A 27,433-nucleotide genomic window follows, 5' to 3' on the forward strand; every position below is an offset into this window, starting at 1 on the left:
TGAGCATCCATGTTAATGTTAATGCATTCTGAGCACAAACACAGCAAAACTGGGGGTTTCCTTCTGTTCTTTTGAAAAATAAAACAAAATCTTCAGCAGGCAGCTCCCATTCCTCTTGACTTCACAAAAGGAGACTGGCCCAACTGCTTTCTGTGATGGCCAGGAGAGTTCAGAGTGGTCTCCGGTGTGACCAAGTTCTGCTGCAGCAGAACTGACTGCACAGTGAGAGCACCCTTTGTTTTAGTAAAAAGATGCTCTTTGCAGTTTATTAAAAAAATGTTGTAGCATGCTGTTTGCAAAGTGGATTTTGAGGGTCCTTCCTTATCAGAGACTCCCATTTTTGTATCCTGAAAATTAATGACCATGTTGTTGTGAGAGCTGTGCTATTAAAATCACTTGTCCCATACGGGACAGGTACACGTGGTGGTTTCTGTTTTTTTCCTCATCTTTATGCAGCTCTCCCTGATTTTGGCGTGCTTCCTTTTTCTAGAAGTAGGTCAAAGTAAATGGACAATATTAAGTCTCAACCAGCGGTGGAGGAAGATATTTTTCTCAGATAACAATTGCTATGAGAATGTGTTGAATCGTTAAGGATTAAACATTAATGAAACAACAGTTCTCCTTCCACATTACTCTTCTCCCCTCCAGACTTTTGAGTGAAGAGTAAATATTGTTTTCCCTGTTTTCTGAAGGGGCCAAGGAATGTGAAAGCTGGCCTTTGATCTGAAAGAAAGGTGAACTTCTAACTTGAGCGACCAGCGCTGGTGAAAACCCCAGGAGAGATAAAGCACTTTGCATATTCTGCTTATCAATGGCAGTGGGGAATGAGGAAAGGGTAAAAATAGGTTGAGCATTTCTCGGAGTAATTTGTGAGGAATACAACAGTCTTGTCTCTGATCAGACTTTACTGTATTTAGCATGAAGTAAGAATAGCTTTTGCCCAAGTGAAAACATTATTTCTATGTGTTCATCAATATTGGTTTTGCTTGCCATTGGCTGTACAGGTTGTGTTGCTAGGATTTTCCCCTGATGGATTTTGGAGAGTGCGGGACAGGCTGTGCACTGCAGAGGCACAGCCTCCTTGAGGCTTGAAACCCCTTGGAAACTCAACCCTGCCTTCCATCTCCCTTCACATCCCTTAGCCGGGTCCCAGCATGTACACACACTACTTGACCTTTACCACTCAACACACCCATCAAACACTTTTTTTTGGCTATTTTACTGTAGCAAATGATCAGTAAACTTACGCTTGCAGCAGCTTAAGTAACATTTCATCCTTCCTGGAACTTTATGTTTTGAATCATGTTTCTGTCCTTGGCACAACCTTAGAAAAACATGCCACTTTTACAAAGGAGCTATGAAATAACTGTAACATGTTCTTGGTAAACAGGGGCCCATCCAGCATGCCTCAGATGGCAGGCAAGTCTCCTGTGAAAGGCAGCTTTCTCCCTGGGCTTGGTGGCTGGATCCCAAGGGCATTTCAAGGAAGATCTGCTCTTTTGCTTTCACCCCTCTCAGCTGGCCGGTGTGAGGTTTCAAAGAGTTTGATGTGGTGCTGCAATTTTATATCAGCTGTTTGGCTGTGGCCACCTTGTCAGTGACCCAGCAGGCACCACCGTGTCCTGAGACTTGGTCTCTTGCATGGGGGCAGTAACCAGGGATGCCACAGGCATGAGTCCCTCACAAAAGATTGCAGATTAAAAGGAGTGGGACTGATGCTGAAATGAGAGGGTGGCAGAGGAAAGCAGAGACAGGCATGGAGCAGAGAGGAGAAGGAAGATGGCCAAGGGGATGGTTACAAGCCCCTCTCCATGTGCTGACTCATGAAGCCACGGTGATCGTGTGCAGTTGCCTGGTGGAAAACCTGGAGGGCTTGTAGAAAACGAGCACTGTCTTTTCCCAGCACTGCCATAGGAGGCCTTGCTGGCTGAGACTGTTTCTGAGACAGCTCAAGTAGCAGCAGTGCAAAAGTAGTTTTTCTTTCTTCCAGCAAACGCTGCCTTACCAGCCTGAGCTGGTGGGGAACAGAGAAACACACTCAGCTGTAATGGATCTTCGGTCTCCGTAGCAGGAGAAAACTGTTATAAGCTGCAGCAATTCACTGTGATCCAAGTGAAAACTCGGCTCACAGGTATTGCAAAATGCATTCTCAGTGCTGTGTGTGCACTGCAAGTTCACGGCCTCGAAAGGCAGGTCCTGCACGCTGCCCCAGTGCACACACCTACTGTCCGGCTCCCGTTATTGTACATACAATGCCAGTTACCACAGCTCTTCACGCTTGAGTCCTAACTATTGTGAAGTAAATCTTCCTATAAGGAGTTAGTGAAGCCCCTGCATTGAAGATGGACATGCATCTTCTGAAGGTTGTGCAACGCCACTGCTTTGGGGGGTGGAGAAGGGCTGCACTGCTGCATATGTTCAAAGTATTTCTGAATTGGATTCCACTGGCTACTGAAAAATGCTTTAGTGCCTGCAGCAGCTGCTGGAATTAGGAGGAAATGAAATTCCTTCTTCTGGATTAAATATTGCAAACTGTCTCATCCCAGCCTGTGTGAAAGTTCAACTGCTTCCTTTGTTTATGATGTGAAGGGTATTTTTGTCAACTCCAGTGTCTGATGTGATAGTTTTTTTTCAAATAAGGTTCTGTTTCTCTCTTTATTGGAAGTCCAAAACCTCTTTGTACTCTTAAAAAATCAGCTTTTAGCAGCTGGGCTTTTCATTAAAGGTGCTGATAGGTCATGTGTTATCGCAGGTGACCTTCAAGAACAGTAAAGGGCAGGTTTTGATCCTGACAGTGATGGTGGGAAGAGATGAAACTCTTACCGGCATCATTCCAAGTGAGGGCCCCCCTTGCCTGTGCCCACGGCTCCTTTCCATATCTCTTGCAGTCGTAGTATCTCAAGGGTAGTTTGAGGACGTTTTCTCTCTTTGCCTTTCCCTGGTGAGTTTGCGAGAGGTCAGTGAGTCTAACCTCTAGCGTCCCTCTTGTTCTGGACATAGGAAGGGAAATGCCTGATTTAGAATGTGACACATCTTCAGCCATGAGATGTACAGGTCACTAACCAGCCCAGGCCTGACTTCTGTATGCAGTAAAGGATGTTCATAACACGGCTCCCCCTCTTTTTCACGTGTGGGCATTTGTGACAAGGCCATTACTTCTTACTCTTGGAAAATGGCTGTGGTGCAGCTGGCGAAGAGATGTCTTTGGCTACCCCCAAGCATCTGCACACTCACTCTTCTTCTGGCTCTTGTTGGACGCAGGGAAGGATTGGTCCAGGCACTTGTCCCACCTAGGCTGCCATACTTTGGTTAAACACACTGGATTAAGTTTTTATGGATCCATACTGAAATGGAAAGAAACCCAGACCCTCAGTGTTTATTTGTCATGGAGATTTTATACACTGTGATGGAGGGAAGCTGGTCTTGGAATGGAAATAACAGAGGGGACAGCCCAGAGACTCCCTGAAGCCACTGCATGACCTACCCTGTCCTTTAGGCTGTGGGCTTTTTGGGGCAGGGACTCTGGTGTGACTCCCGTTGACTACCCCTTAGTCATTGTCTGTGACACAAACAGTATTTCACATTTCCAGAGCAGCTGTTTATGGCAGTAGTGATGTTCCTCGAGTAGCAGGAGGCAGAGCCTCACCTTCATGAGGTGTGTGTGGCTTTCTTGAAGCTGGCTGCAAAACGACTGCAGTTATTTTGGAGAAAACTTGTACCTTGTGTTTCCTCAGTCTTGTCAAAGCTGTAGAGTTCGCTTCTATATATTACCTGTTAATTTATGATCTTTTTTGTACCTTGTAAAACGACTGAAGAAAAAAGTAATTGCTGTCCTCAGAAACTATGTACATAAATACTGATGATAGAATAGCAGTGCCCGGCAATATTTGTTAGTTCTACTTTTTCCAGGTAGACCACTCCTACCTTTCAGTTAATAATTACACATAAGGAGGTACCAATGTATGACAGGATGATATGGAAGTAGTAGAAGACACAAAGCAAATTTGACTCTCAGGAAAATTATGGTTTGGGGTTTTATATGTGTGCTCAAATGTACCCGGCAAAGAAATCAAATTAATGGCCTCTTCTAATGAGTTATGCATCCCTCCCAACAGAAATGGCCCTGCCCTGCCAGGATTTTGCCAGGAGGTGCATTAATGCTGTTGAGGAGCACTTGTGCTGAGCGAGAGTCAATTTGGCATGGCCCTTCCTTCAGTTTCACAGATAGCGTCACTTTAATATGACGTGACTCATTACATAAGCCTCCTGACCAGTTTCTTGACATCGGACTTGACAACAAGGCAACAATACTTTTACCGTAACTGCAGAGCCTTGAGCTGAGCTCCCCGGCATGACACCAGAAGTATTGTCATTGCTGAGTAGTGCCTGTCCGTTCTCCTCCTCTGTACCTCTGTTCTGCATTGCAACGACCTTCACTTCTGCAATACCACTTCCTCAATAGCTAATTACCAAGTTCTGAACAGTTTTGCTCATGCTTCACGTTATCTGAGATCCCCGTCACCAACCAGTCTCCCCCAGAAAACTGACTTTTCAGCCTCAGGTGACTTGCAAACCTCCATGTAGTTTCACCTTCCTGTTGTAACATCTAACTATATGTCTTCCATGCCCCCCTTCTGCCTGAATTCCCTGAGAATGGCAAAGTAAGGCAAAGCCTTTGGAACTAGCACTTGCCAAAACCAAGGCTGTCTTCTACTCTTTTTGCCTTCACTGACACCCGCTGACACGGAGCAATGTGCTGTCTGAACCTCCCTGGCTGGCTCCTGTGCACAGAATGCAGCTCCTCTAAGGTCTTCATTGTCTTTGGCTTTTCCCATTCAGGGTAAATATGTTTAAACCTTTATGCTCTTGGAAATACATTGTGTTTTGTGTTTGCTCTGAGACAGGGCACCAATCAAAGATGCTTTGTTGAGAGCTTTGGTTCCAATTATTTCTGAGCCACATTAAAGAGCTATGTAAAGGCAAGCTTGGCCGCAATTTGGCTGCCAAGAAACCTGTCAGCATGGGTATGATGACAGAGACTCGGCAAAGGGTTCTGCCACCTGAGAGACCGGTAGTTTCTAGATAAGCACGATCGTAAAGAATAAACTCGCTGGTTGAAGTGATTTCCTTTATCTCCATGAAAACCTTACCTTTTGAGTGAGGTAGATTTTAACAGCACGTGCCTTTGCTGGACCCTTTGTGAACAGAGGGGCAGAGCGTCTGACTCTGGGGCTGTTGAGGGCAGCGAGCTGCTTTGCATCACCTGTCCTCAGGGCAGCTCCTGCCTGGCTTCCTGAGCCAGGAAGTGCCCTGGAGATGCCATCAAAGGGGTTTTCCCACCAAATGCATGCACAGGACTGAGGTGCTTTCTGTAATATTCCATTCTTAAAGGAGGACGGGTGTCCAGCAGCAGTAGATCAAAGTGCTATGAAACCACTTCCTTTTCCCCCAGAAACTGCCATCCTGCTGCACAGGAGCAGCCTCACGTGCTTGTGAAACGCAAACCAAGGCCTTACTTGTATTTTCTGGCCACACAGAAGGGATCTTGTTTGGCTTCCTATTCAGATCCTGGAGGTTTTTTAGGAAGATGAAAAATCATCTGCATCTGTTGCTGAGGGTTTTGAGACACCAGGTGTAACTGGAAAATGAAAGGGAAGGCAGGGCTGAGCCTCTCAATTTGGGCTCCAATAATGATAATGACTTAATTTAGGCTTCATCAAAGAAGAAGGGGAGGGAGGATGGAGAAGGCGGTTTGATCACACGGATGCCTATCAGCCAAGTCATAACCTGAGGCATGCTAAAGGCAGCAGTTCGGTGAAAGGACAGGGTTTCCAGGGCTGTAATTACAGGTCTTGCAGTGCCTCTGGGCAGTGGGAGCTGTGCCATGGGAAGAGCTGTTGGTTGCCCTAGGTGGCACCTGGCTTGACGCAGAACAGAGCACAGGGCACCTGGAGCTGAGTCTTCATCATGTATTTACACCTGAGAAGCTTCGGGACTTTTTCAGTTACACCCCAGGGATGTGTTTTTTCATTCTTTGCTCTGGCAATATTGGCATCAGCATCTCCCACTAATTTCGGAGAGTGTGCAAATATCGATACAGTTACCAGAAATCCATTTAAAATGAATTTTAAATGAATTAGCAGATGGGACAAAGCAGTAAAGAAAAGAGATTTGCAACAGCTAGCACACACTAGTAACTAGCTAACAAACACACAACATCAAGTTGTGCCTGATTTGTGCTTTACAAAAGCCATGTTCTTAATTAGTTTTTGGGACTGGTGTGAGCACAGCCCAAGCCACAGGCAACTCCGATGGGCACATCTGTGCAATATAGCTGTAAAGACAACATGTCCATCCCCAGAAATGTACTTCAGTTCACAGCAGATGCTGCTGTCCGAGTGACAACCCTGATAGGGATGATAAACGGACCCAGCCGCAGGGCCAGGCTCGCTTGTTGGTGTTATTCTAGTAAGGATGTGATAAGATGCTTCTCCTCCTTGACTCTTTGAACTATGCCCCACCATCTGCACTGGGGAATATTTGCATGTTAAAAGCAGAGGGGCAGGTAAAAGGCACGTGGTAGTTTGCCAAATTATGGAATTTCTGCCGGCGTTACTAGGCGGAGGAGGAAGTGCAGTGCAGGAACACTTGTGCCCTGCCTCTCACTCCAGTGTATTTAACCATGGGACTTGTGTCTGGAGCTGCATCTCTGCTCAGTCTCCAGCTGCCCTGAGGAGGAAGAAGCAGGCTTGGGGAAGATGAGCTGCAGCAGGTACCCAGTGGACGTGAAGGCTGTAGGCTTGATGCAATGCAGAAAGCAGAAGGTACTTCAATGGTTTTTTTGTTAGGCTTTTTTTTCCCCCCTTCTTAAATATTATTTACAAATTGGGAAACTAGAGGGCTCTTTGAGTTACTCTTACAGGGACATGTTTGCTCATTTCCCCGCAGTGCTGGGATTAGAACCTTGTGATCTAGGACAGGGATCTCTCGGACTTGTTTTTTAATAGGCTTAATATCCTAAGAAAATGGTTATCTTGGATTCTGCTGTCTTTCTGTTCACAGTGTAATCAAATTCTTCTGGTTTCAACAATGATTATCCATTTGGGGCCCCTAAAATTAAGGAAATATTTTTGGAGGTCTAATGTTGAATTTAATTTTTTAATGTGACGGTCTTGCAGCCTGAAGCCGGAACTAAACCACAGGTCCTGGCAAATGCTGATTGCTTGAAAGCATCCAATATTGAACAATGTGATTAAAAAAATGTGTTTCTTTTCTCTTTTATTTTTCCAGAACTACATGATGTTTGTGTCTTGGTCAGATCAGAACAACATTCTTATCTACCGGACATTTGAAGACTTTAAGAGATTCCATGTAAGCAAATATCTCCCTGAAAATAGGATTCCTGTTCTGGGGAGGGGGGAAGGAGCGCAGCCGTGTGTCAGGGCTGCAAGGCACTACTATTCTCTCCTCACTTTCAGAAAGAGCTGAAGAGAAAATTCCCCATCGAGAGCGGCTCCCTCAGGAGATCTGACCGAACAATACCCAGGTTTAAAGGTAAGGAGAATAAATCTCTGATGGACCAACAAACATGACACAGTTGTCAGGAACAGTTGTAAGTGATGTCATAGACTTCAGTTTCCAAGTCTGACCTTCCTCTGGAACAGATTAACAGCTCATGGCATGGTATTGCTGGGTTACATCAACATGCTTGGGTCTATTACAGACTTAAAATAACCCAGACTTCTTTTTAATCATTTAATTAATATTCCACTTTAAATATTGGCCCAGAACTCCTTGTAACATTTACATGTGAGCAAAGATAAATTTTAGGTATTAAAAAAATTTTATCAGGAGCTATTAAAAATGATAGGGAGGCAATGACAGCTGCTGTCTCGGCTTCTTACAGTTTGGGCTTGGGTGGGGAGGGATAGTAGGTGAGGGCACCCCTGTGACCCAGCAAAAGATGCTGCTCTCAAGGCATCCAGATCTGTTGTTGTCTAGCTTTGCTCTGGTTATTTTAAAGATGCAAATGTGAAGCAGAGGAAGAGCGGGAAGCTGAACAGGTGCCTAGAGATACTGAAACTGCTAGAAACTTACTCCCAGGAACTGCTGAAAATGGATGCTAAAATCTCCCAGGGTGAAGATGTGACTCAGTTTTTCAAGGCACAGACCCAAGACCTAGATCCCTCCTTTCCTGAAAACAGGTATGAAATCATATTTGTATTTTTTGTTTGTATATGTCTTCATGAAACAGAAATGTTCTAGAACACGGGTAGAAGAGGAACAAGTTACATAGCAGGGCAGCGGAGCAGGGAAATTCTACAGAATGCTTTAATGCATCTTCATGTTGTTTCTGATGCCTAAGCTTTTCTTACCTTACTGCATAGACAATTTTACCAAAATTAATACTAAACTCAGCCTTCCATGTGAGTTTTCAGTAAACAGATATTAAACTTTACTTTTCAGTGTTGTGATCATGCCATCGGAAATTGGAGGGGAAAAGAAAAGCCAGCCACGGCAGCAGCTCTCCTCTATTACACATCCCCAGGCATCCCAGAGCTACAGATGCATAGAAACCTTTGAAACCAAAGACACAAAGAACAAGACTTTCAAAGTCGCTAAGAAGGAGATTGTTGAAGTGTTAATCAAGGACATGACTGGTATGTTTGATAGGGGTTCTTCAGTTTCAGGGATGGATAGCGTAGATTGATTCAAAGCTTGGCAAACACCGAGTTAGTAGCATCACGGGTGCGGGTGTGTGCTTGCACGTGTGATGTGCTTACCTGGATTTACACAGGAAGAACAAAGTTTCAGCACGGCATCAGGGGGGCACCGAGCTGCTCTGCAGAATGTCCCTCCTGCCTCTTGTGGCAGAGCAGCCCCAACCCAGGGATTATGGTCATCTACTTGCAGGCTGTTAAAAACTTTTTCTTTCTTTTGTTTGCTGCAGGATGGTGGCTGGTGGAAAATGCAGACAAGCAGATAGCCTGGTTTCCAGCCCCGTACCTAGAAGAGATTGACGTCCACAAGGACATCCAGAACACCTTGAGCTCAAACGAAGAGGGTAAGTCTGCTTCTGGCTCCCTGGGACACTCCATGTTCCTCCTTCAAAAAATGAATTCTGCAAAACCCCACCACTTTAACCATTGCTTGGAGTCCCTGCCTGGATCCCTGGTGCTCTGACTTGTGATCAGCTTTGTCACCAGCTGTGGGTCTCTGAGCAAATCAGTCACTCACAGGGACACTCCCCCTGCCGCTCTTGCTTGCTCGCCAGGGCTGGTGAGCTGGTCTGGCACAGGGATGGAGGCATTTTCTCCACAAGGCAAAACCAACCTCCCTCTTCCCTCTGCAGCCAGCCTGTACTTTGTTGTGCGGGCCTATGAGTCTCAGAAGGCAGATGAGCTCTCACTGAACAACGGCGTCATCGTGGAGGTGGTCAGGAAATCTGACGATGGCTGGTGGCTGATCCGGTAAGGAGGCTTTTCTGAAGCTCTTATTCCCTGAGGGAGCACGTTATGGGCTGCAGGTGCTTCTTGCCTGCTCCTCCCTGAGCAGGGTGCGGAGGAGCAATCAGAGCTGACTGCTCGGTTACGGATGGCTTCCCCTTCCTTATGCCCCATGTACAGTGCTGGGCTGAGTCCTCACCTGCTTCCCCTGGGTGCTCTGCTCCCTCTCCTTGGTCTGAGCTGGGAGAAGGGCTCTTTTCAGTGTTGCTTTTCATCCTTTCCCCCCTCAGATACAATGGCCGTACTGGCTACATGCCCTCCATGTGCCTCCAGCCCTACAAGAATCCTCACCACAAGCTCCAGACGATCATAAACTGTGGGCTCAACATCTCCACACCCAACCTCTGCTCTTCCTTGATTGCTCCCCAGCCCCGGGGTGAGGCTGCGGGCTGGTGCAGGGTGCAGGCTTGCTCTTCCCTTGACCAGACTGAGGGGGACGCGAGCTCTGTGAGAGGCAGATCAAGGTCTCTGCCCAGGGCCAGCTCCACCCCGGACCTGGAGTCAGACAGCTCGTCCCTCAGCTCGGGGAGCAGCAGCGAGCACAACGGCCAGCTGAGCTGGAAGCCTGACTTGTCGAGATCTCTGCCCGAAGTCGAGCAGGCCAGGAACTCTCCCCTGGGGCATGCCTTGGCTACGCACAGCAGCAAGTCTCCACACCTCACTCACAAGGACAGGAATGATTCTGGCTTTGTGGAGTCATCTGCAGCTGATCTAAGTTACTCCCTCACTGACCCAGACTTGGCTGCTTGTGTCCCCAAGGTGCCTGTGCGCCCCTCAGCTCATGAGATCCTCCAGAAGTGCAGCACAGTCACGAAGCGAGCTGTGCAGCAATCGGCTTCCCGGCCAGCTCTCCAGGCGCTGCTCGCTCTCCCAAATGTGCACTAGTGCCCCCCTGGGCGGGGGCATGGACCCAGCCCTGGCCAAACACCTCAACCCATAGCCAGGCACCCCCCTCACCAAAGTCCCGCAGGAGCCGTGGGTAGTGGCACAGGGGGTGTCAGGGTTTGGGACCGTCACTTTCCAAGGACACTGCTAAATCCCAAGGAACATGCATGCAGATGCTGCCTCCCTGGGTAACACCGATTCCTGCTGCAGCTTGCACGGGGAGGCCGGGGAGCCAGGAGGGGCTGTACTGACCTTAGCAGGAGAGGATTTAGTGGTTTAACCTATCAGGGCAGTCACGTCAGCTGCACATCGGGCAGATCCTGTGTAAGTTTGAGGTCACTTTGAATTCAGTTAATTCTCCCTCAGGCAGGTGTTTATCCTGCAGTGTTTATGTGAAAATTTCATAATCATTCTTGTGTTATTCCCCCCACCAGGGCAAGCTGGCGGAGTGCCACTGCTGCCCCAGGGAGCAGGCGGGGAAACCAGACACAGTCACTGACTTAAGAGTCACCCATGGAGCTACAATTATTGCTAGGGGGTAGGGATGGGATGAAGCAGCCGTGTGAATGTCACTTATCTGAACTTCTCATTTTATACGTATTTTTTAAACTCTTCTGGTTTTTTATATGTATTTTTTAAACTCTTCTGGTTTTTGGTGTTTTCTGGCATGGGGGTTGTTGTTTTTTATTAGGTTGGGGTTTTTTTAAAGGCTAGATCAGCTTGGCAGTGGAGAACTGGCCATCAAATATATGAATTGGCTAGATCTGCTGAATGGCTGTGAGAACAAAAAATCCTGTTGGCGGCTAGGAACCTCAATCTCTGAGCCTTCCCTGCAGCCATGGCTGTGCAGGCACAGAAGCAAAACAGACTCACATGAAGCTTGTTTCCCAACTGAGTAGTGGGGCCAGAGCTCATTTTTATGACTAAAACATTCCTCTTTCAAGGGGGTCTAATAGTTACTGAAACTCACAGCAGTTCTCATCCTAAACTCATTTGTTAGAATTGAGTTAGAAAAACAGTTACAGGAAAACCTAAGACACTTACATAGATCGCTACATTCAATTTTAGTTATTCTTCCAGGTATCTGTTGGTTTATCTTTCTTTTGAAACAAGCAGTTTAACCAACTTGTGAAGTGTTTCTCATTACAAATTTTATATGTTTTTGTCTCTGAAACAAAATACACATAAATATATCTGTGAAGACTGCTTGGGTTTTTATACTTTAAAAATTTGCTAGCTGGGGAATTAAAAAGGTGCTTATCTCCCTCCCAGGTGTCAACATTTGGGGTGGGCAGAGGGGAGAGACCTACCTTGGTCCAGGCTGCATTTCGGCCAAGCAAAGAAAACATTCAACGACACAACACTGATCCATACACACTGCCCCACTGGGCTCTGGGATGTGACGTTGCCTGTAGTGTCTCCCAGCTCCGTAAAGTCTTTAAATCCCCCAGTAAAGCCCAACTGCTCATTCAGAGCCAGGTTCTGCCTCTTCTCCAGACTAAGAGCTGTTCAAGTGACTGGGCCTGAAAATTCAGGGTGTGAAAATACACAAAGGGAAACCACAGCTTGGCCAAAGAAACAGCCCTTCCCTCTTGTTTAGCCCCAAGGAGACTGAATGCTGGACTTGGTTTAGAAATCAAAACTTTAAAGATTTTATTATAAAATAAAGGAAAAATAGTCCAGTTGCCATACCTGGTGGGAAAGCAGTTCAGACTCTCCCCTCTGGAAAAAGCAACTGGTGGGAGGAGGGTCACAAAGTCCTGTCTTCCTGCTGGGCTGCATCGGCCAGCCTCATGTTTTGCCACATGAAATCAATGAACATGGAAGCCTGTAGCAGTCGGCTCAGCCTCTGAAAATGGCGCTCTGAAACGAGAGCAACGCAATGATTAGCGTCACAGGAGAGAAAGCTCACCAAAACGGGGCACAAAAATCTCTCCTCTCTTCAGACCCAAGCAAACAGGGAACATACACAGCACAGGGGGAGACCTCAGGCTCACCGCCTGTCCCTGCAGCCTGACTCACCGGTGTAAGGCAGCAGGGCCTCCACAGCAGATTTAATGCCCGAGTACTGCAGCAGGCTGTCTGGTGCTTCGTGCTTCAGGAGGGTTTCAATGACAGCTTGGGCCTCGTGGCAGTTTCGAGAGTTCGTGTTCCACGTCACCAAGAATGTTAATACCGCCTCTAGGGAGGAAGGGGATCTGTATGGGCTGGCTGCGCCGCGGGCGCACAGAGACGCCACGTTGGAAAGCATCTCTGCTGTCCTGCAGCATGGGGCAGCTCCCATACACGGTGATGCTGAGCCTGGAGGGGCAGGACAACTGCACACAACTGCTCCTGGAGCCCTCACAGGGACACCCCAACGAGGGCAAAGCCACTTACACCAGCTCCCAGCAGCTGCTGGTGTAGCACTGCAACAAAGCAGCTGGCCCCAGGCAGCAGTCCTGCTCCAGGGCGGTGGCAGCACAGTGGTAAATGCTGAGTCTAAGGAGATTCTCCTTTCAGTTTCAGTTAAGAAAACAAGGACAAGTCCCTGACCTGGAAGGTTTTAGCACTTAAACAGTGTTGTAACAAACCTTTCTGATCCTTCCGGAGCCGAATGATGTTCTCTTCCAAGTGCTTCTTCCCATCAGTTTCCTTGAGGATGGCTGCAGAAAAGAGAAACGAACAGTCCATGCAAGAGTCCTGCCCGTGCACCCATGGGCCAAGAGCAGGGAGACCACTTGTTGTCTGCAGTGATTTCACTTAGGAAAAAGGGAGTCATTTGAGAAAGAGAAAATGGAGGCTTTCAGACAATTAGGCTTTGTAGTCTCCGTCAACCTGTGAGAGATGTTCTGGAAAGCAGAGAGGGCAGAAAAATGCCTTCAGGGCACCAGGTGGACTCACCTTTGACCACCATCAACACCGTGTGCGGACGATCCAGAGAGATGGCCAACCCTAAAGCTTTGAGGTATCTTTTCTCATGAAGCAGGTTGGAAAGCTCTTGCTCTCTGGAAAACAAGTCAGGGTCAAGAGTGAGACAAACATTTGTTTGGTGAAAAAAAACACTATACAGAGAGAGAAAAATATTTGCTTGGTGTTAAAAAACGCTACACAGAAAGCAGCAGATTTGGCAAAAATAGTGTGCAGAGGTTTAAGGCCAAGAAGTTAATACTGTTTGCCGATGAATGCCTCAGTGCCCTCATTGTGCAGATAATCACCCTGGCACGTTCAGGGGCTCCCTGAACTATTTAGTGCTGGGTGAAGTGGGAAAAAGTGAAAGTAGGTTTGGGATGTTTGACTTTGCTTTCTTAACAGTGCATAAACATGAAACTAATCAATTGTCAAGCTGACAGCAAGCAAGGCTTTGCAGGAGCTAAAGATAAACTACGAAGTAGAAGAGACTACTGTGCCTTGACAGCCTCTAAATAGCTAAATGATGTAACATTCAGATTAGATGGAGCTGGATGGCTCCAGGCGTGGCCAGTTTCACTCGACAGAGCTGGCCTTTCGCAGCTTATTATTGCACGAGACCAACTTACTTCATAATCTGCTCCTCCTGTTTAGCTTGCGCTTCTTTCTCTTCAATTTCAGTGACGTCCTATAAAAAAACAGGATACAGCTTTGTCAAATCTTGCTGTAATACAGATGAATTTTTATTTAGCCATCAAGTGATTAGGAAACCAATTTCTGCAGCAAGATCTCTAGGTCAAGTAATTTAAGTGTGAAATCCAGCAGCTCACAACTTCCCTCCAAACCACTTTTAGAACACCAGCACTGGGCAGGCTGCTAAGGTCCATTGGCTCTTCTTTTTACAACATCAACTGGGAACATACAGTATGGCCCAAAAGCCCCCCAAACCCCAAGATATACCTTACTGACTTGATTTCAAAGTGCAGAAAATGAGGAGAGCACATGTCATGCTGGAATAGTGAGGAACAAACCATTGGGACCCTGAGCTATCCAGCTGCATTCTGATTACTAACACAGAGAGGAAACACAGAAAGACCTGTACCGTACCTTCCACAGCGTGATGCAGGAGTCACTGGATGCTGTCACGACCATATCGTCTTGTTTGTTAGAGTGAAGACCCCAGATTTTATCTTCATGACCGTCTAACGTTTTCACACACTCATTGGTTTTAATTGTCCAGAGTTTTAAGAGACCATCAGAACCACTTTTGAAAGAGAAAGAAACACAACAAAAAGAATCACTGGATAGATCCATTCTCACTCTGTCCCCCACCTCAAATATCAGCTAAACTTGTCCCATTCCTTTCAAACAGGAGCAGAATTAACCAAAAATGTCAAGTGTGAGATGCACCCTTAGCTCTGCCCAACTACAGTGTATGTCACCAAGGCAGCCACATCACTGCAGCTAACAAGAACGCCCTGCACAACTGGAGAAGAGGGAGACAGGTTAGCTCCTGCAGAAAGCTTGGCATAAATGTGCCATCTTCCTATCAGTCTTTCCAAAACTAAATCCATTGTATAACTCTTTCCTCTTGCTGTGGATATCAGCTAAGAGATTTTCCTTCTGATTAGTTCTGCATCTTCCCCTACACTCCTGGTGTGGCACTTACCTGCTGAGCAGTTGTGTTCCTCGGCTTACAAAAATGATCTTCAGTACAGAGGCATCGTGACCCTCAAAGGTCTGGAAAACAGAAAGGAAGCTAGAAAGTGTCAGAGCTGTTGCCAGGCCTTTTGAGAGAGTCCTCTTTCAGGAGGATAATATTTACTTCTAAAGCCCTAATAAGTACATTCCAAAAAGCAGCCTCTATCCTTGGGACTTTCACTGCAGAAAGTAAAAGGGAAAAGTAGGAAATTACTTGTCCTCATACCATTTTTGCAAACAACCTGCTTGCTTAAACTTGTTGGGCAAATGGTCTGAATTGTGAGGCCAACTCCACGGGCTGTCTCCCCAGAGGGCTGATTGCCCTGTCGCTGCATGGAGCAGTCAGTGAGGTACCACTGCTGGGCAGAATGCGGCAGAGTTAGCAACTGCCCTCTCAGGGTCTTAGTGAGACACTGCTGGGCTGGAAAGAGAGCTTTTCTATGAAGAATGAGTCTAAAATTTAAACTTGTGTGGGTTTGCTTCACGGCCACAGCTGTGTCAGGCAAAGCCAGCTTTCTTTCAATAGCATCAATGTGCTTTTCCCCTCTGATCAACCATGTTGCTCACTGGTTAGTTAGAAAAGAAAGCACGAGGCAGAAGCTCTTGTCACGGAGCTTTGCATGCAGCTCAGAACCAAGATCCTGGAGAAGGCAGCTAGAGCTGCATAGCTCTTCCTTCCAGTATGGCCACATTGCTGCATGTCAGCTGCACTAACAAGCACGTACCTTTTTGAAGAAGTTTTTACCAATCCCTGTAGCATGCAAGGGTTGCCTAGAGCAAGGGGCACTCTGAGTTCTCATTACCTTCAGGCAGCTGAAGTCCAAGATTCCCCAGAGCTTCAGGGTCCCATCTGCCGAAGAGGTGGCCAAAATCTGATCCATTGGAGAGAACTGCACACACCAGATTCCACGCTTATGTCCAGTGAAGACACCCAGCAAAGAGCAATCAGAACAGGACCACAGCTTGGCCAGCCGATCCTGCGAGCCTGTGGCAATCAGCTTGTCGTTTGGAGAAACCGCCACACTGTTTATGTCCTGGAGAAGTCACGCAAGTAGAGAGAGTACAAAGCCATTTAAGCCTTTGCTCCAGCTGTCAGACAGGTGATAAATGTAGGGTGCAACACAAGGAAAGAAAGTTTTAAGTATTTAAAAGCATGTTCTAACGTCAGGGGGAGCTTTACCTTGTCATGACCCCTCTCAGTCACTTTTGCATGAAGGATTTCTGGACTGGAGATCAAGGCTGCTTTTGCTTTGGAAGTGAGGGATTCTGGGATATTCCAGATCTTGATTGTGCAGTCCTGGCTGCTGGTTACTATGAAGTTTTCTTTCAGTCTGAAAGGAATAAAGATGCTAAGTGTAAAGAAGCAAAAGTGGCTTCCCCTGCACAGAAAAAATATGGCCTTCTCCTCCCCTGCTGGGATTTACACACATTCAGTCACTCTGCTGGGATGTGAAACAGAGCGCTTTAACATTTTTTAAACTGTCTTTCATTTTACTTAGGTCCCTGGCATAGCCTCCAGCAATTCAGACATTAGGCAAGAGCAGTTAGCTCTCTTCATTTACAGACAAGCTATGCTGCAGCTCTTGAGCAGGGAAGCTGGGCTTACAGACTGTTAGGCAGCACAAAGGAAGGAGAAGAGCTGACAAACAGACAGGCTATTCAAGGAAACACCTTCATAGATACGTTCCCTTCACTTCCCAACCCTCCTCTCCCAATCACTCAAGCTTTATCTGGCAACTTACCCAGCTGCTGCTCTTTAAGGCAAACAGGAGTTAGACTAAAAAAGAAATGCAAACTTCACAACTTATGCACAGACGGATACATCCAAAAAAAATTTTTTTAATTACCCTTCCTTGACACTCAGAGCACCATGACAAGCTGGGACCAGGAATGAGAAACAGCACAGCTCAGAGGCAGGCATCCACCAAAACATTCATCCCGAGGATCAGCACAGCAGCCATGCCTCATGCTTGCAAAGGGAAACCCTTGTCCAATTTTTATTACCTCGAGCAAGAGACAGCAGCTACCCCATGTGCATGACCCAGTCCTTGGGCTATACAGGTCACCCTTCCATCTTTGTTCATCCGCCAGACTCGAAGGCTTTTGTCCTGTAATGGGAGAGGACAGAAACCACTGTGCTTTTTTGACAAGTGATCAGTTCCCCATGCATTAAGCACACCTGTGAGCCTGACTATTCACTTATGTTCAAGCCTGAACCTCTGCCTGCACTCGTCAGAGTGGGTGAGGGCAGACACCACCAAGCATGATGCGCTGCAGTCTGGAATTCCAGCATGGAGGTTTATTTCTGGCTGTATCAGGGCAGTTAGCACCTTTTCTTCCATCATGGTTCTTATGCATGGCTCCCCATTAGTCTCACACTAATGACACCTCTGAACTCTAATGCAAGACCAACATACTTGGAGAACAAGGCATCTCCCTTCAGACTAATAAAATACAATCAACTGCATTTCCCCAGGGACAACATTAAAAAGGGATAGTGGAAGAACCTTTTATTTGGGGGTTATAGCAGACAGGAATTCCATCCAAACAAAAGCCCTTTCTGGATTGCCAAAAAGGAATACGACTCTGCCCATAAAGTTCACTAGAAATGAAAAGTTTCATTAAATGAGGAAAACTAACACACCTTAGCACAGCTGACGAACATCAGGCCTTTTCTGAAGACATCCAAAGCAAGAATTGTTTCTAAACAGAAGAAGAAAATACAGCTGGATGCAGAGTAACACTGACACCGGATAGCAGAAATGCATCAATTAATGAGTCCACCGCTCACAGACTGGGAGACAGGTGGGGGACACTCGGGACACAACACATCCACACTCACTACGAAGTGACCTGCTGCTTATGGCATCAATGCGAACCTGTCACCTGCAGCCACTAAACTGCATTCAGAGCGCTCACACTCATGTATCTACATCTCTAGCTCCAATATCGATCTTGCTGCTAGTGAAAAGGTCCGAACTGACAAGCCCGGAGAAAGAAAACTAGTGTTTGCAAAACCAGGACCGCACGGTAAATCCTTTCTCCAGACAACTCCCAAACCCGTTGTGATGCTGTTCCAGAGAGAACTTAAGGACTCCAGTCTCCACATAAGAGTTGTGAGAGAAGCTGGATAAAGAAATACTTGCACATCCCCCATACACCCACATTAAAGCTGACCACACACCTGTGTGGCCATAGAGGATCTGGCAGTGCGATGTTGCCAGTTCAAACACTTTCAGCTGAGGGCTGTTGGTAGCCACAACAATGTGAGAATCAGTGGGCCCAAGGAACTTCACATCCAGAACCTCATCGTTGTAACCTGCAAGCTGAGGACATAAAGAGTTTAACAGGGAAAAGTCAGCTGGTTAGAGAAGCACTGAATGGCGCCATGCTCACTGAGACTGCATTACTGTGCCTTTTCATTTAACACTGCGTGTACAAATATATTTTTTTACACACAAGCTGGAGCACAGGAAGGATTTCTGGCTAGGCCTGTTCTGCTTGCTTTTTCCTACATTTGTGCAATATTCCTCCAAATAACTCCACCAGTGAACTTGGCTTTCTGGCTTGTACCCAACAACTCAAGAACAGGCAGCAGACAAGGGCACCCCTGGACAAAGCTTCCACCAGAAGCAGAGGTGATCATAAAGTATGGATAAAGGAAGAGGGAGGCTGAGGGTTGTTACCTGCTTCCTGAGCTGAAGAGTTTGAGCATCATATAAAACAATGTTGTGTTCCACGGACACTGTGACAATCTCATTCCTCGCAGGCACAAGCATGCACTGGGTGACACTGCGCTCGCTCGCCTCCTCCTTCAATTCAAAGGGCACAGGCTGGGTATACACGCATGCAGCTGTGGCAACTTCCCAGACTTTCAGGATGCCTAACAAAAATGATGAAATAAATTATCTGTCAAAGCCACTGGTTTAGACAGCGATTGTCCAAGAAATATAGAACAAACCCTGGCCTCGCCTACTGGAAAAAGCTACACAGCTTTGAGGCAGGACTTCAAAGAGATTCAGTGACAGTGGCATGAAGGGCCATATAGTTTTCCTTATTCAATCCAAATCAAACTTTATTGCAGTTTGAGAACATATATAGTTAAAAGGTTCACAGCATGCCTGATCAGTCCTGCTCATCCACTACTGTTAGAGGAACTCAGAAGGCTCTGCTCTCCAGCCCTTCGTTCATCCCAAGGCTTCCACCACACACAGAATGCACATCCCGGGAATAATGGCAGTGCAGTGCCTTAAATACTGTCCTTCCTCAGCCTCCAGATCTGGCAGTGACATGCCAGGACACTCACCTTTGCTGCCAGCTGTGACAAAATGCAACCCTTGTTTCTTCACACCCAGTTGAGAGAAATCTCCCTTTTCAGGTAAAAAGACGGCAGCTTCCACGCTCTGCAAGAGAGTTGGCCAAACACCAGCTGAGCGCATGGGACCAGCATCCCATTTCAGCAACCAGAGCTGTGCAACAGCCCGCTAGTGCCAACAGGCGTGGGCACACCACACTCCACTGCCCCAGACCACGTGGCTGCTGAAGACAGGCAGGCAGATACAATGTTTTTACATGACCATCCTTCCTTCCTCCTCCAGCACTGGGGAGACAGTGGAGACAGCAGTGGTGGCACTATTTCCTCAAACTTCCCAGGCAGAACCACACCAGCAAGGAGGAAAAGAAAATAAACAGCTTTAGGCACAGAGTTTTAAGGCCTCTGGAAAGTACAAGGGAGAGAAACCTGATTTCACAGTACACAGGAACCTAAAGAGGCAGAGGTATCGTAGGACCATGACCTAGAAACTACAAAGGATCTCAAAGGAATAAATGAAATGCAATTTTACCTCATAGACAGGGACAGTTCGTTTGCTTTCTCTAGTTTTCAGGTCCCACACCATGCAGACTTTATCACGGCCAGAACTGCAAGTTAAAAGATCAGTTTCAGTGCTAAATCCATTCAATTTGGGCTCTGAGAACTCGAGCTGTAAGTGCAAATCTGGAGTTGTGGGAGTTCACCCCCTCTCTGAAGAGGCCCATGTGAAAGAAAGCACCAGCCTTTCATGCGGCAGCACAGTACATTGCCCAAAACACAGGTGCCGACAGCCTCAGTTACACACTTGCATGGTCAAGCAGAGAACAAACACCTGTAGCAGTCCTCCTCCTCACTGGAGAACCTTGCCAGAGCCTATCGAAACACCCAGTCTCTGGCAGGAGAGAAAGGCTAAGCCTCTGCAAGGTTTTACCTGACGAGTGTATTTCCATCTGCAAACGCCAGCGAGGTGACGGCACTGAAGTGGCCGTCCAGCGTAGCAACGCACTTGCTGGATTTCAGGTCCCAGATGCGGATTTTGTAGTCGATTGAGGAGGAGAAGAGTTGCAGACGGGAGACATCAGGGTGGAACTCAACAAGGCTGGACAGAAGGAAATGCACTTGAGCAGGACAGGAGTAAACTATCTGTTTATGCTTATTAAACTATATGTTTAATGCATGCTGGCATTAGCCCAACATTTAAACAAATATACATTCTACACAAAGAGTCTGACAGATCAATCGACATGAATTTGTAAGAGGACTTTCTTTGTAGGGCTTCATGACTCTGCCACCCACCAGCAAAATTTACAATTGATCTTTGCCATTCTTGCCAGGTTCTTGAAATACATCAGTTATCAAGCACAGATATTCCATTTAGATTCCAACAGATTTCTTGACCAAACTTTTTCCTCTCTGGGCTAGTCAGTCACAACTCTGCTCCTTCACTAGACATCTCAAAAATCATGGAGCAGAAGAGCTCAGAACCCACTCAGAATGGGCCTTTATATTCCATTAACTCAAGATATTTCACATCAATCCCAGCATCCAAGCACCACACTAATGCCAGCAACCGACAAATATGGCTCGTCCTTACTGTACAACTCCTGAAGATCCTTTTAGGTTGTGTGTGCAGTACTGTTTGATCATATCCCAGATCTTAATGGTGCTGTCACAGCCACCTGGGAAAAGAAAGGCACGTAAGAATGAACTACAGAGGAGATGCAGGAGGTCCAGCGTATCAGCAAGTTTAACATTTCATGGGTTGCAAAGGCAGCAGAAAGAAAAATGAATCCAGCAACCACCACCCACACCAAGAGAAGTCCATGGAACACCCTAAGCTTTCAGAGAGCTGGGCAAAATCTGACTACTCACACTCAAACCTGAAATAGAATTAAGTTATAGGCCATGGCTGACCTCCTCCATCTCCACGAGTCCTTGTCCCACACCAGGACAACTATACTGCACTGTCCTATAGATGCCAGACATTTGTCAGCATTTTACTAAGTATATTTCAGAGAGAACATCGAAAGAACCCCTTGTTGTTGGTCAAGATGTCATTTCTAAGTAAAACCTCTTCTGATTACAGCTGAATTCAGAACATCACTACTTCAGTGTCCAGCTGAGCCAAATTACTCAGAAGCAGAAGGGCCATTATCACTCCCACCATGTGCCAGTGACATGGGGCCGTACCTGTGGCTAACAATGTTGAAGTAGAGTCAAAGGCCATGCTAGCAACTGGCGCTATGTGCACGGCTTTCCATGTGCGGACACACTTGTTCTCTCGCCAGTTCCACTGCTTCAGCAACAGGGCTCGGCTCCCTGTCACGAGGCTCTACGCAAAAGCAAGGTGAAGGAAAGCATGATTAAGTACTAATTTGATTTAAATTTCTTTCAGTGCCCACACACAGAGCACAGAATGCCACTTGCTATGACACTTGTGAAGCTGAGTCTCTCAGCATTCCTCTGTCCGAGGTGAACCCAGAAGGAGAGACAGATGGAAGCCTGAGAAGACTTGGCAGAGTTCTCTGGGAACACAAGGTGCCTCCAGGCAGAGCTGCCTTTGGTGTTCACTGGCTTTATCTAGGAGCCTGACACAGCAGTGCAGAAGACCACAAAGCAAACACATACCTCATCATCAGGGCTAAGAACAAACGAACTGATATCTTCCTCGTCATCCTAGAAAAATGAAAGGTAAAACCCCCACAGTTACACCATAGGCACTGCGTGCTCAGAGCACCCTTCTCTACATGCTTCTGCTGATGCTAAGCACAACCAGCAGCTTCCCAGCTGTGCTTGGGGACAACACGACCAATGCCTGCCTGTGTTTAGAAGCATTCTCACCCTCCCCTCTGCTTCTCACTCTTGGGAGCTTTAGATCAACAGCCAGCGACAGCAGGAACACCCCAGGAGCCCTTGGAAACCCGCAGCGGTTCACCACCACCCAGCAGAGGCCAGGCCTCCTCACCTGCTGGAGGCTGTGGAGAGCTCCTGTGTCCACATCGATGACGTTCAGCTTGGTCCCGCAGGGGCAAAACATAAATTTTCCATCTCGGCTTATCTGGGGAAAAGGGAAAGGAAAAGGGGAGCGTTACCGAGCCGGGGTACTGTCCAACCGGGCCGGGCCGGGCGGCAGAGCCGGGTCTCACCTGCACTCGGCCCCCCTTGTAGAAAGGCTCGATTCTCCGGCACACGGCGTAGCTGGAAGGGAAAGAGACACAGGGCAGAGCGGCGGTTAAACCGAACGGCGGCGGCCCGCCCGCGGGAGAGCCCCGGCCCCCCAGCCCCCCGCCGCCCCTCACTTGCTCTTGAAGCGCACGGGGCTGGCGGCAGCCTCCATGCCGGCTCCGCGTGCCGGCCACTTCCGGCGCAGTCTAGTGACGTCTGCCCCACGCCGGCGGCGACGCCATCTTTGGTGCGGGCGGGTACCCGCGTGACAGGCGCTCCAGCACAGCATCCCCTTCCCGCCTCAGGAACACGGCTTCCCGGCCCCAGCCACTGGGCGAGCGGGGTTTTCAGACCACAGGCACAACAAATAGACTTGACAAACCAACTTTCAAGCAAGTGATCTTTTATTGCATGTAAGGATACAGAACTGAATAATTTCAAAGTGTTCCAGCTGTGAACACGCAGTTATTGCCACATCCCTACCACCAAAGTCAGGAATAAACCTTAGCACAGATGCATTAGGAAGCAGGAATGCTCTTATTGCAGCACTAGATGCACAGAGATCACTCCACCCAGCATGCATGCCACATCAGGCAAAATTTTTTATCAGCCTGTCAGGTAACACATTAAATTTCCCACAGTGATTACATATTCATTCCATTTCCTGGAATTAATGGTTATATTTACAGTGTCAATACACATGCAGCCTAGGTCTCCAAGGGATCCCATGGGGGTCTTCAGTAGTCTCTGGCGGTCCCTAGTGGTTGTTGAAGAGATCTCTTAGTATCCTTTCCATGCACTCTTGAGTCTTCTACACGTGGTCTCGTCTTGGCTCAATCGCTCCATTTCCAGAGTTTCTCAAGTTCCTCACCTTGGCTTCGACTGGTTCCTGCTGGTTTACCTGCCATCCTTCAGGATGTGCCAGTCACAGTTGCAAGAATTACATCCTTGGGTGCACTGTTGTCCGAGGTCCCTTGTAACATCCCCATTGCTCTGTACAGCTGACCTTCACAAGCAAAAATGAAAGAATCATTACAAAGGTGTAAGACAAGGCCATCTACCACAGGCTGCCAGCTCGCACTCGGGCAAGCCAGGCCCACGCTCAACACCGGCTGCTGGAGGGCAGGAGTCTCCAGGGGACAGCCATCACTTAAGTACACCCTACTCCTAATACCTGCTCAGCACAGGAGTTATAGGAACATGGGTTTCACTCCCCACAAGGTACTGTGGGGAATAAGCTTAATGTTCCCTATACTGTCGGCACAGTTATCTCACCAGGGGCCACAAGAGACCTCGAGTGATTTTCGACTGCGCCTACAGCTAACGTCCCACGGAACACCTCCCCAGACCGCTAAACCAGGCCCTCCCCCACACCAAAGCAACACCACCTCAGACAACGCAAAAACTTAACGGGGTTATTTTTGTTTTTAAAAGCTTAAGGACTGCAGAAAGCAGGAGACCACATGCCCACCCTCAAGAGTAAGCCCAGCGCCGCACACCTACCCTCGGACAGCCTCAGACTGAGCGTTACGCGCCTGCGCGCCTTTTATGTAGGGCTGGCGCACTAGCGCTGCTGCCCCGCACCGTGTATAAGGGACAGGGAAGGCGCCGCTCTGCCTCGCGGTGTATTCCTCATGCAGAGCGCGGGGCTGGCACAGCCGGGCGGTGTTCTCGCGAGAGCCGAGGGACTATAAATAGCGAGCGCGAGGGTAGCAAGGCCTTCTACGCTGAGAGAACACGTAAGTGCGGCAGCCCAGCGGTATGGCGGCGCGGCCTGTGCCCTATCCGCACCCATCGGGGCCGCCGGGCCCTGCTGGCCTGCCCGGCCGCGGTGGTGGTGCCTCGGTTAACTTCCCCTTCTCTGTTCTAGCAAATGGCGGACGACGCCGGTGCTGCGGGAGGTGCAGGAGCGGCCCGAGGGGGCTTCCGCGGCGGCTTCGGGACCGGGCTGCGGGGCCGGGGGCGCGGCCGCGGGCGGGGCCGAGGGCGAGGCCGGGGAGCTCGTGGAGGCAAGGCCGAGGATAAGGAGGTGAGCGAGCCGTGGGGCCGCCCCGGGCGGCGGGTCCTGGCTGGGCCTGTAGCCGCCCTGGAAAGTGCGCTGGTGCCGGCAGCCGGTGCGGCCGGTGACGCTTTCCCACGGTTTGCTTTGCTAGTGGATTCCTGTCACCAAACTTGGTCGCCTGGTTAAGGATATGAAGATCAAGTCTCTTGAGGAGATCTATCTATTCTCGCTTCCCATCAAGGTAAGCTCCTGCGAACACTGCAGCAACGTGCAGCACGGCCTTAATCTAAATTGCAGGGGTCGCAGTAGTTGCTGTACTTGCTCTTTATGATGCTTAGGTTGAGTGTTGGAGACATAAACCTGTAGAAGCGGAAGGCTGGTGCAGTCACCTGCAGTGAAGTGTGGTGCGTTGTATATTGCGTTCTGCCTTGTCTGGCAGCATGTTGCTGAAGTGTTTCTGTAATAGTTCTACTCAGTGATGAGGGGGGAATTAACTTGCTATGTTGGACTGGCTAACAAGCTCCAGTAAGCTTATGCCTGCAAAACTTGACATACTTAATTACCTATTACTTCAAATATATGTATGTAGGGTTGTTGAACTTGAGTTGTAGGAGCCTTATTAGCTGAGTTTAGCTTCTTAAAGAAGTGTGGCCTCGTGTGTTGAAGTGACTGAGTTTTGCAGGAGTCGGAGATCATCGATTTCTTCCTGGGGTCTTCTCTGAAAGATGAGGTCTTGAAGATCATGCCTGTCCAGAAACAGACACGTGCTGGTCAGCGTACCAGGTTTAAGGTAGCCTGTTTCTTCTGGTTTCTCCTGGTGTATGTTGTCTGCTGCTTTTTTGGTATCATTAATAAAGTAGTTCAAATACCTTTAGGTTTTTTTGTAGCATCTAGTAAATATTTATGGGTATGGGTATCAGCTTGTGTAGCTGACAGTTGCTGGATTAACTTCAAAATCCTAGCAGTATGTACAAATGTTATTTGAAACGGTTCTAGTGCAAAATTAAGTCATATTTACACAGCATTGTTGGCTTCTCGGGGCTATAGGAGAGAGAGAAGTCTGAGGTGTAAGGTGGGAATGCTGTTTTGAAATTATCTGGACTTCTGACCCAGTATAAGGCTGTGGCAGGGAATTGAATCCCAGTTCTTCAGCCTGAACAAGTTTTGACTAAAGGATGACCTCTAAGGGGAAAAATGGCTGCTTGAGCTGTGAGCTCTGCTGTGCAAGTTTTAGTAGGTGATGTTTTGATTGTACTTGGGAGTGAGCTGTGTTGGACCCTGATGGACTGTTCTCTGCTGAGAGTGTTCCTGTGCAGCACAGCTGCCACTGAGCACTTTTCTCTCAACCCTAGGCTTTTGTTGCTATCGGGGACTACAATGGTCATGTCGGTCTTGGCGTTAAATGCTCTAAAGAAGTTGCCACTGCTATTCGTGGGGCGATTATTTTGGCGAAGTTATCCATTGTACCTGTACGACGAGGCTACTGGGGGAACAAGATCGGCAAGCCCCACACTGTGCCGTGCAAGGTGAGGCAGGCCTGCTCTTGGTGATTGTGCCACAATGTTTCGGGAACTCTAACCTGTTGTGTTTGTGTAGGTCACTGGCCGCTGTGGGTCTGTCCTGGTGCGCCTGATCCCAGCTCCCCGTGGTACAGGGATTGTGTCTGCCCCTGTCCCCAAGAAGCTGCTGATGATGGCTGGTATCGATGACTGCTATACCTCAGCCAGGGGCTGCACCGCCACCCTTGGCAACTTCGGTGAGCTCTAGCATTCCGTGTTGTAGCTTAGCTGAACATATTGCCACTTTTGTCATTGACAAGGACACAACATATCCATTTCTGTAGTATTGTTCTAATCTGTGTTAAAACAAAAACTTCTAGTGGACAAGCAGAAGTGAAGACTGCTGCTGATAGCTGTTAAAATGCAGATTAGTCCTGCTGTACTTGGTCCTGAAGTCTGTAAAAGTTAATTACAGTAAATTGTCTTTTTACATGCACATTGATACTAAAAAAGAAATCTCCCAATCTGCGCGATTGCACTTGTCTGAGGTAGTGTAATTGTCGTAAATGGAGAGAGAAAGAAACTCGAGTTTTGTGTGTACATCAGAGAGAACCTGCTGTGGTCTCCCTGTTCCTTCCTAAATTCTACATTTTTGGAGTGGAGTGGGTGGGCCCTAGTGAGCTGGGCTCTGTAGTGCTGACGTGCAGGGTGTGACTTCTGTCTGTAGCTAAAGCCACCTTCGATGCCATCTCCAAGACCTACAGTTACCTGACTCCCGACCTCTGGAAAGAGACTGTGTTCACCAAGTCTCCTTACCAGGTGAGTGTTGCTGCAGTTTGCAGCTCCAGTGTGACCCTCCCTTCCCTTTGAAGTTCAGGTACTCCCAAAAATGGGAGAGCTGCAGTCAGAGCTGGGTGCCAGGCAGAATGGGGTTTTCTTTCTTTCAACATGCAGTTGAAAATGGCAATTCATGGACAAAGGAAATAGGAAAGCTTTGATGTACCAACTAAAAATAAGTTGTATCTGAACTACCCCAGCTGCCACAACACACACCTTGTTGGAAAGGGATACACTGCTGAGAATCTCAGGAGAGTGGTTTAAGAAAATAACACACATGTATTTATTTTTTTGCAGGAGTTCACTGACCATCTAGCGAAGACTCACACCAGAGTCTCGGTGCAGAGAACCCAGGCAGCTGCTGTGGCAACAACTTAAGTGGGTTTTGTACCAGACAATAAAGTGATCAGTGAACAAGAGATGGCGATTGGTGTGATGGGATGGTTAATGCACTGGGCAGATGGATTAAATATCTGCTGGCGATGTGAGTAGGTTCACGTCTGTGGGCTACAGCCTGAACATCTGTTGAATGAAATAGTGTGTTAATGTTGTACTCATCCTTGTTAATCATGTATTAATCCTAAATGGGGTCTAGAAGCAGCAGGACAGCGTGTAATCTTTATCCGAACTGTGGGAA

The 27,433-nt window shown here is 47.8% G+C and overlaps 3 protein-coding genes across 3 annotated transcripts; 2 read left to right on the top strand and 1 right to left on the bottom strand.

Moving 5' to 3' along the window:
* Nucleotides 1-203: 203 nt before the first annotated feature.
* Nucleotides 204-11,912, top strand: NOXO1 (NADPH oxidase organizer 1). The gene is made up of 8 exons (XM_080386562.1): nt 204-6,824; nt 7,291-7,371; nt 7,479-7,554; nt 8,024-8,204; nt 8,467-8,660; nt 8,951-9,064; nt 9,353-9,470; nt 9,737-11,912. The coding sequence occupies exons 1-8, from the start codon at nt 6,759-6,761 to the stop codon at nt 10,389-10,391; spliced, it is 1,485 nt and encodes a 494-aa protein (XP_080242688.1). The 5' UTR covers nt 204-6,758; the 3' UTR covers nt 10,392-11,912.
* A 103-nt stretch (nt 11,913-12,015) lies between these two features.
* TBL3 (transducin beta like 3) lies at nt 12,016-22,692 on the bottom strand. The gene is made up of 22 exons (XM_080386542.1): nt 22,593-22,692; nt 22,440-22,491; nt 22,259-22,351; nt 21,922-21,969; nt 21,484-21,625; nt 20,888-20,972; nt 20,225-20,392; nt 19,826-19,901; nt 19,288-19,384; nt 18,668-18,864; nt 18,166-18,307; nt 17,626-17,684; nt 16,986-17,089; nt 16,162-16,312; nt 15,785-16,015; nt 14,950-15,020; nt 14,388-14,544; nt 13,910-13,968; nt 13,275-13,378; nt 12,965-13,036; nt 12,414-12,572; nt 12,016-12,254 (listed from the first exon to the last, which is right to left on the bottom strand). Exons 1-22 carry the CDS (start codon nt 22,628-22,630, stop codon nt 12,142-12,144), a joined length of 2,418 nt encoding a protein of 805 aa, XP_080242668.1. The 5' UTR covers nt 22,631-22,692; the 3' UTR covers nt 12,016-12,141.
* Nucleotides 22,693-24,307: 1,615 nt separating this feature from the next.
* Nucleotides 24,308-27,215, top strand: RPS2 (ribosomal protein S2). Its single transcript, XM_080386600.1, has 7 exons — nt 24,308-24,487; nt 24,612-24,701; nt 25,143-25,250; nt 25,813-25,986; nt 26,057-26,216; nt 26,687-26,778; nt 27,094-27,215. The coding sequence occupies exons 1-7, from the start codon at nt 24,332-24,334 to the stop codon at nt 27,172-27,174; spliced, it is 861 nt and encodes a 286-aa protein (XP_080242726.1). The 5' UTR covers nt 24,308-24,331; the 3' UTR covers nt 27,175-27,215.
* The last annotated feature ends 218 nt before the right edge of the window (nt 27,216-27,433 follow it).

The sequence above is a fragment of the Falco punctatus genome (assembly GCF_963210335.1).
Source record: "Falco punctatus genome assembly, chromosome: 4".
Classification (NCBI taxonomy): domain Eukaryota; kingdom Metazoa; phylum Chordata; class Aves; order Falconiformes; family Falconidae; genus Falco; species Falco punctatus.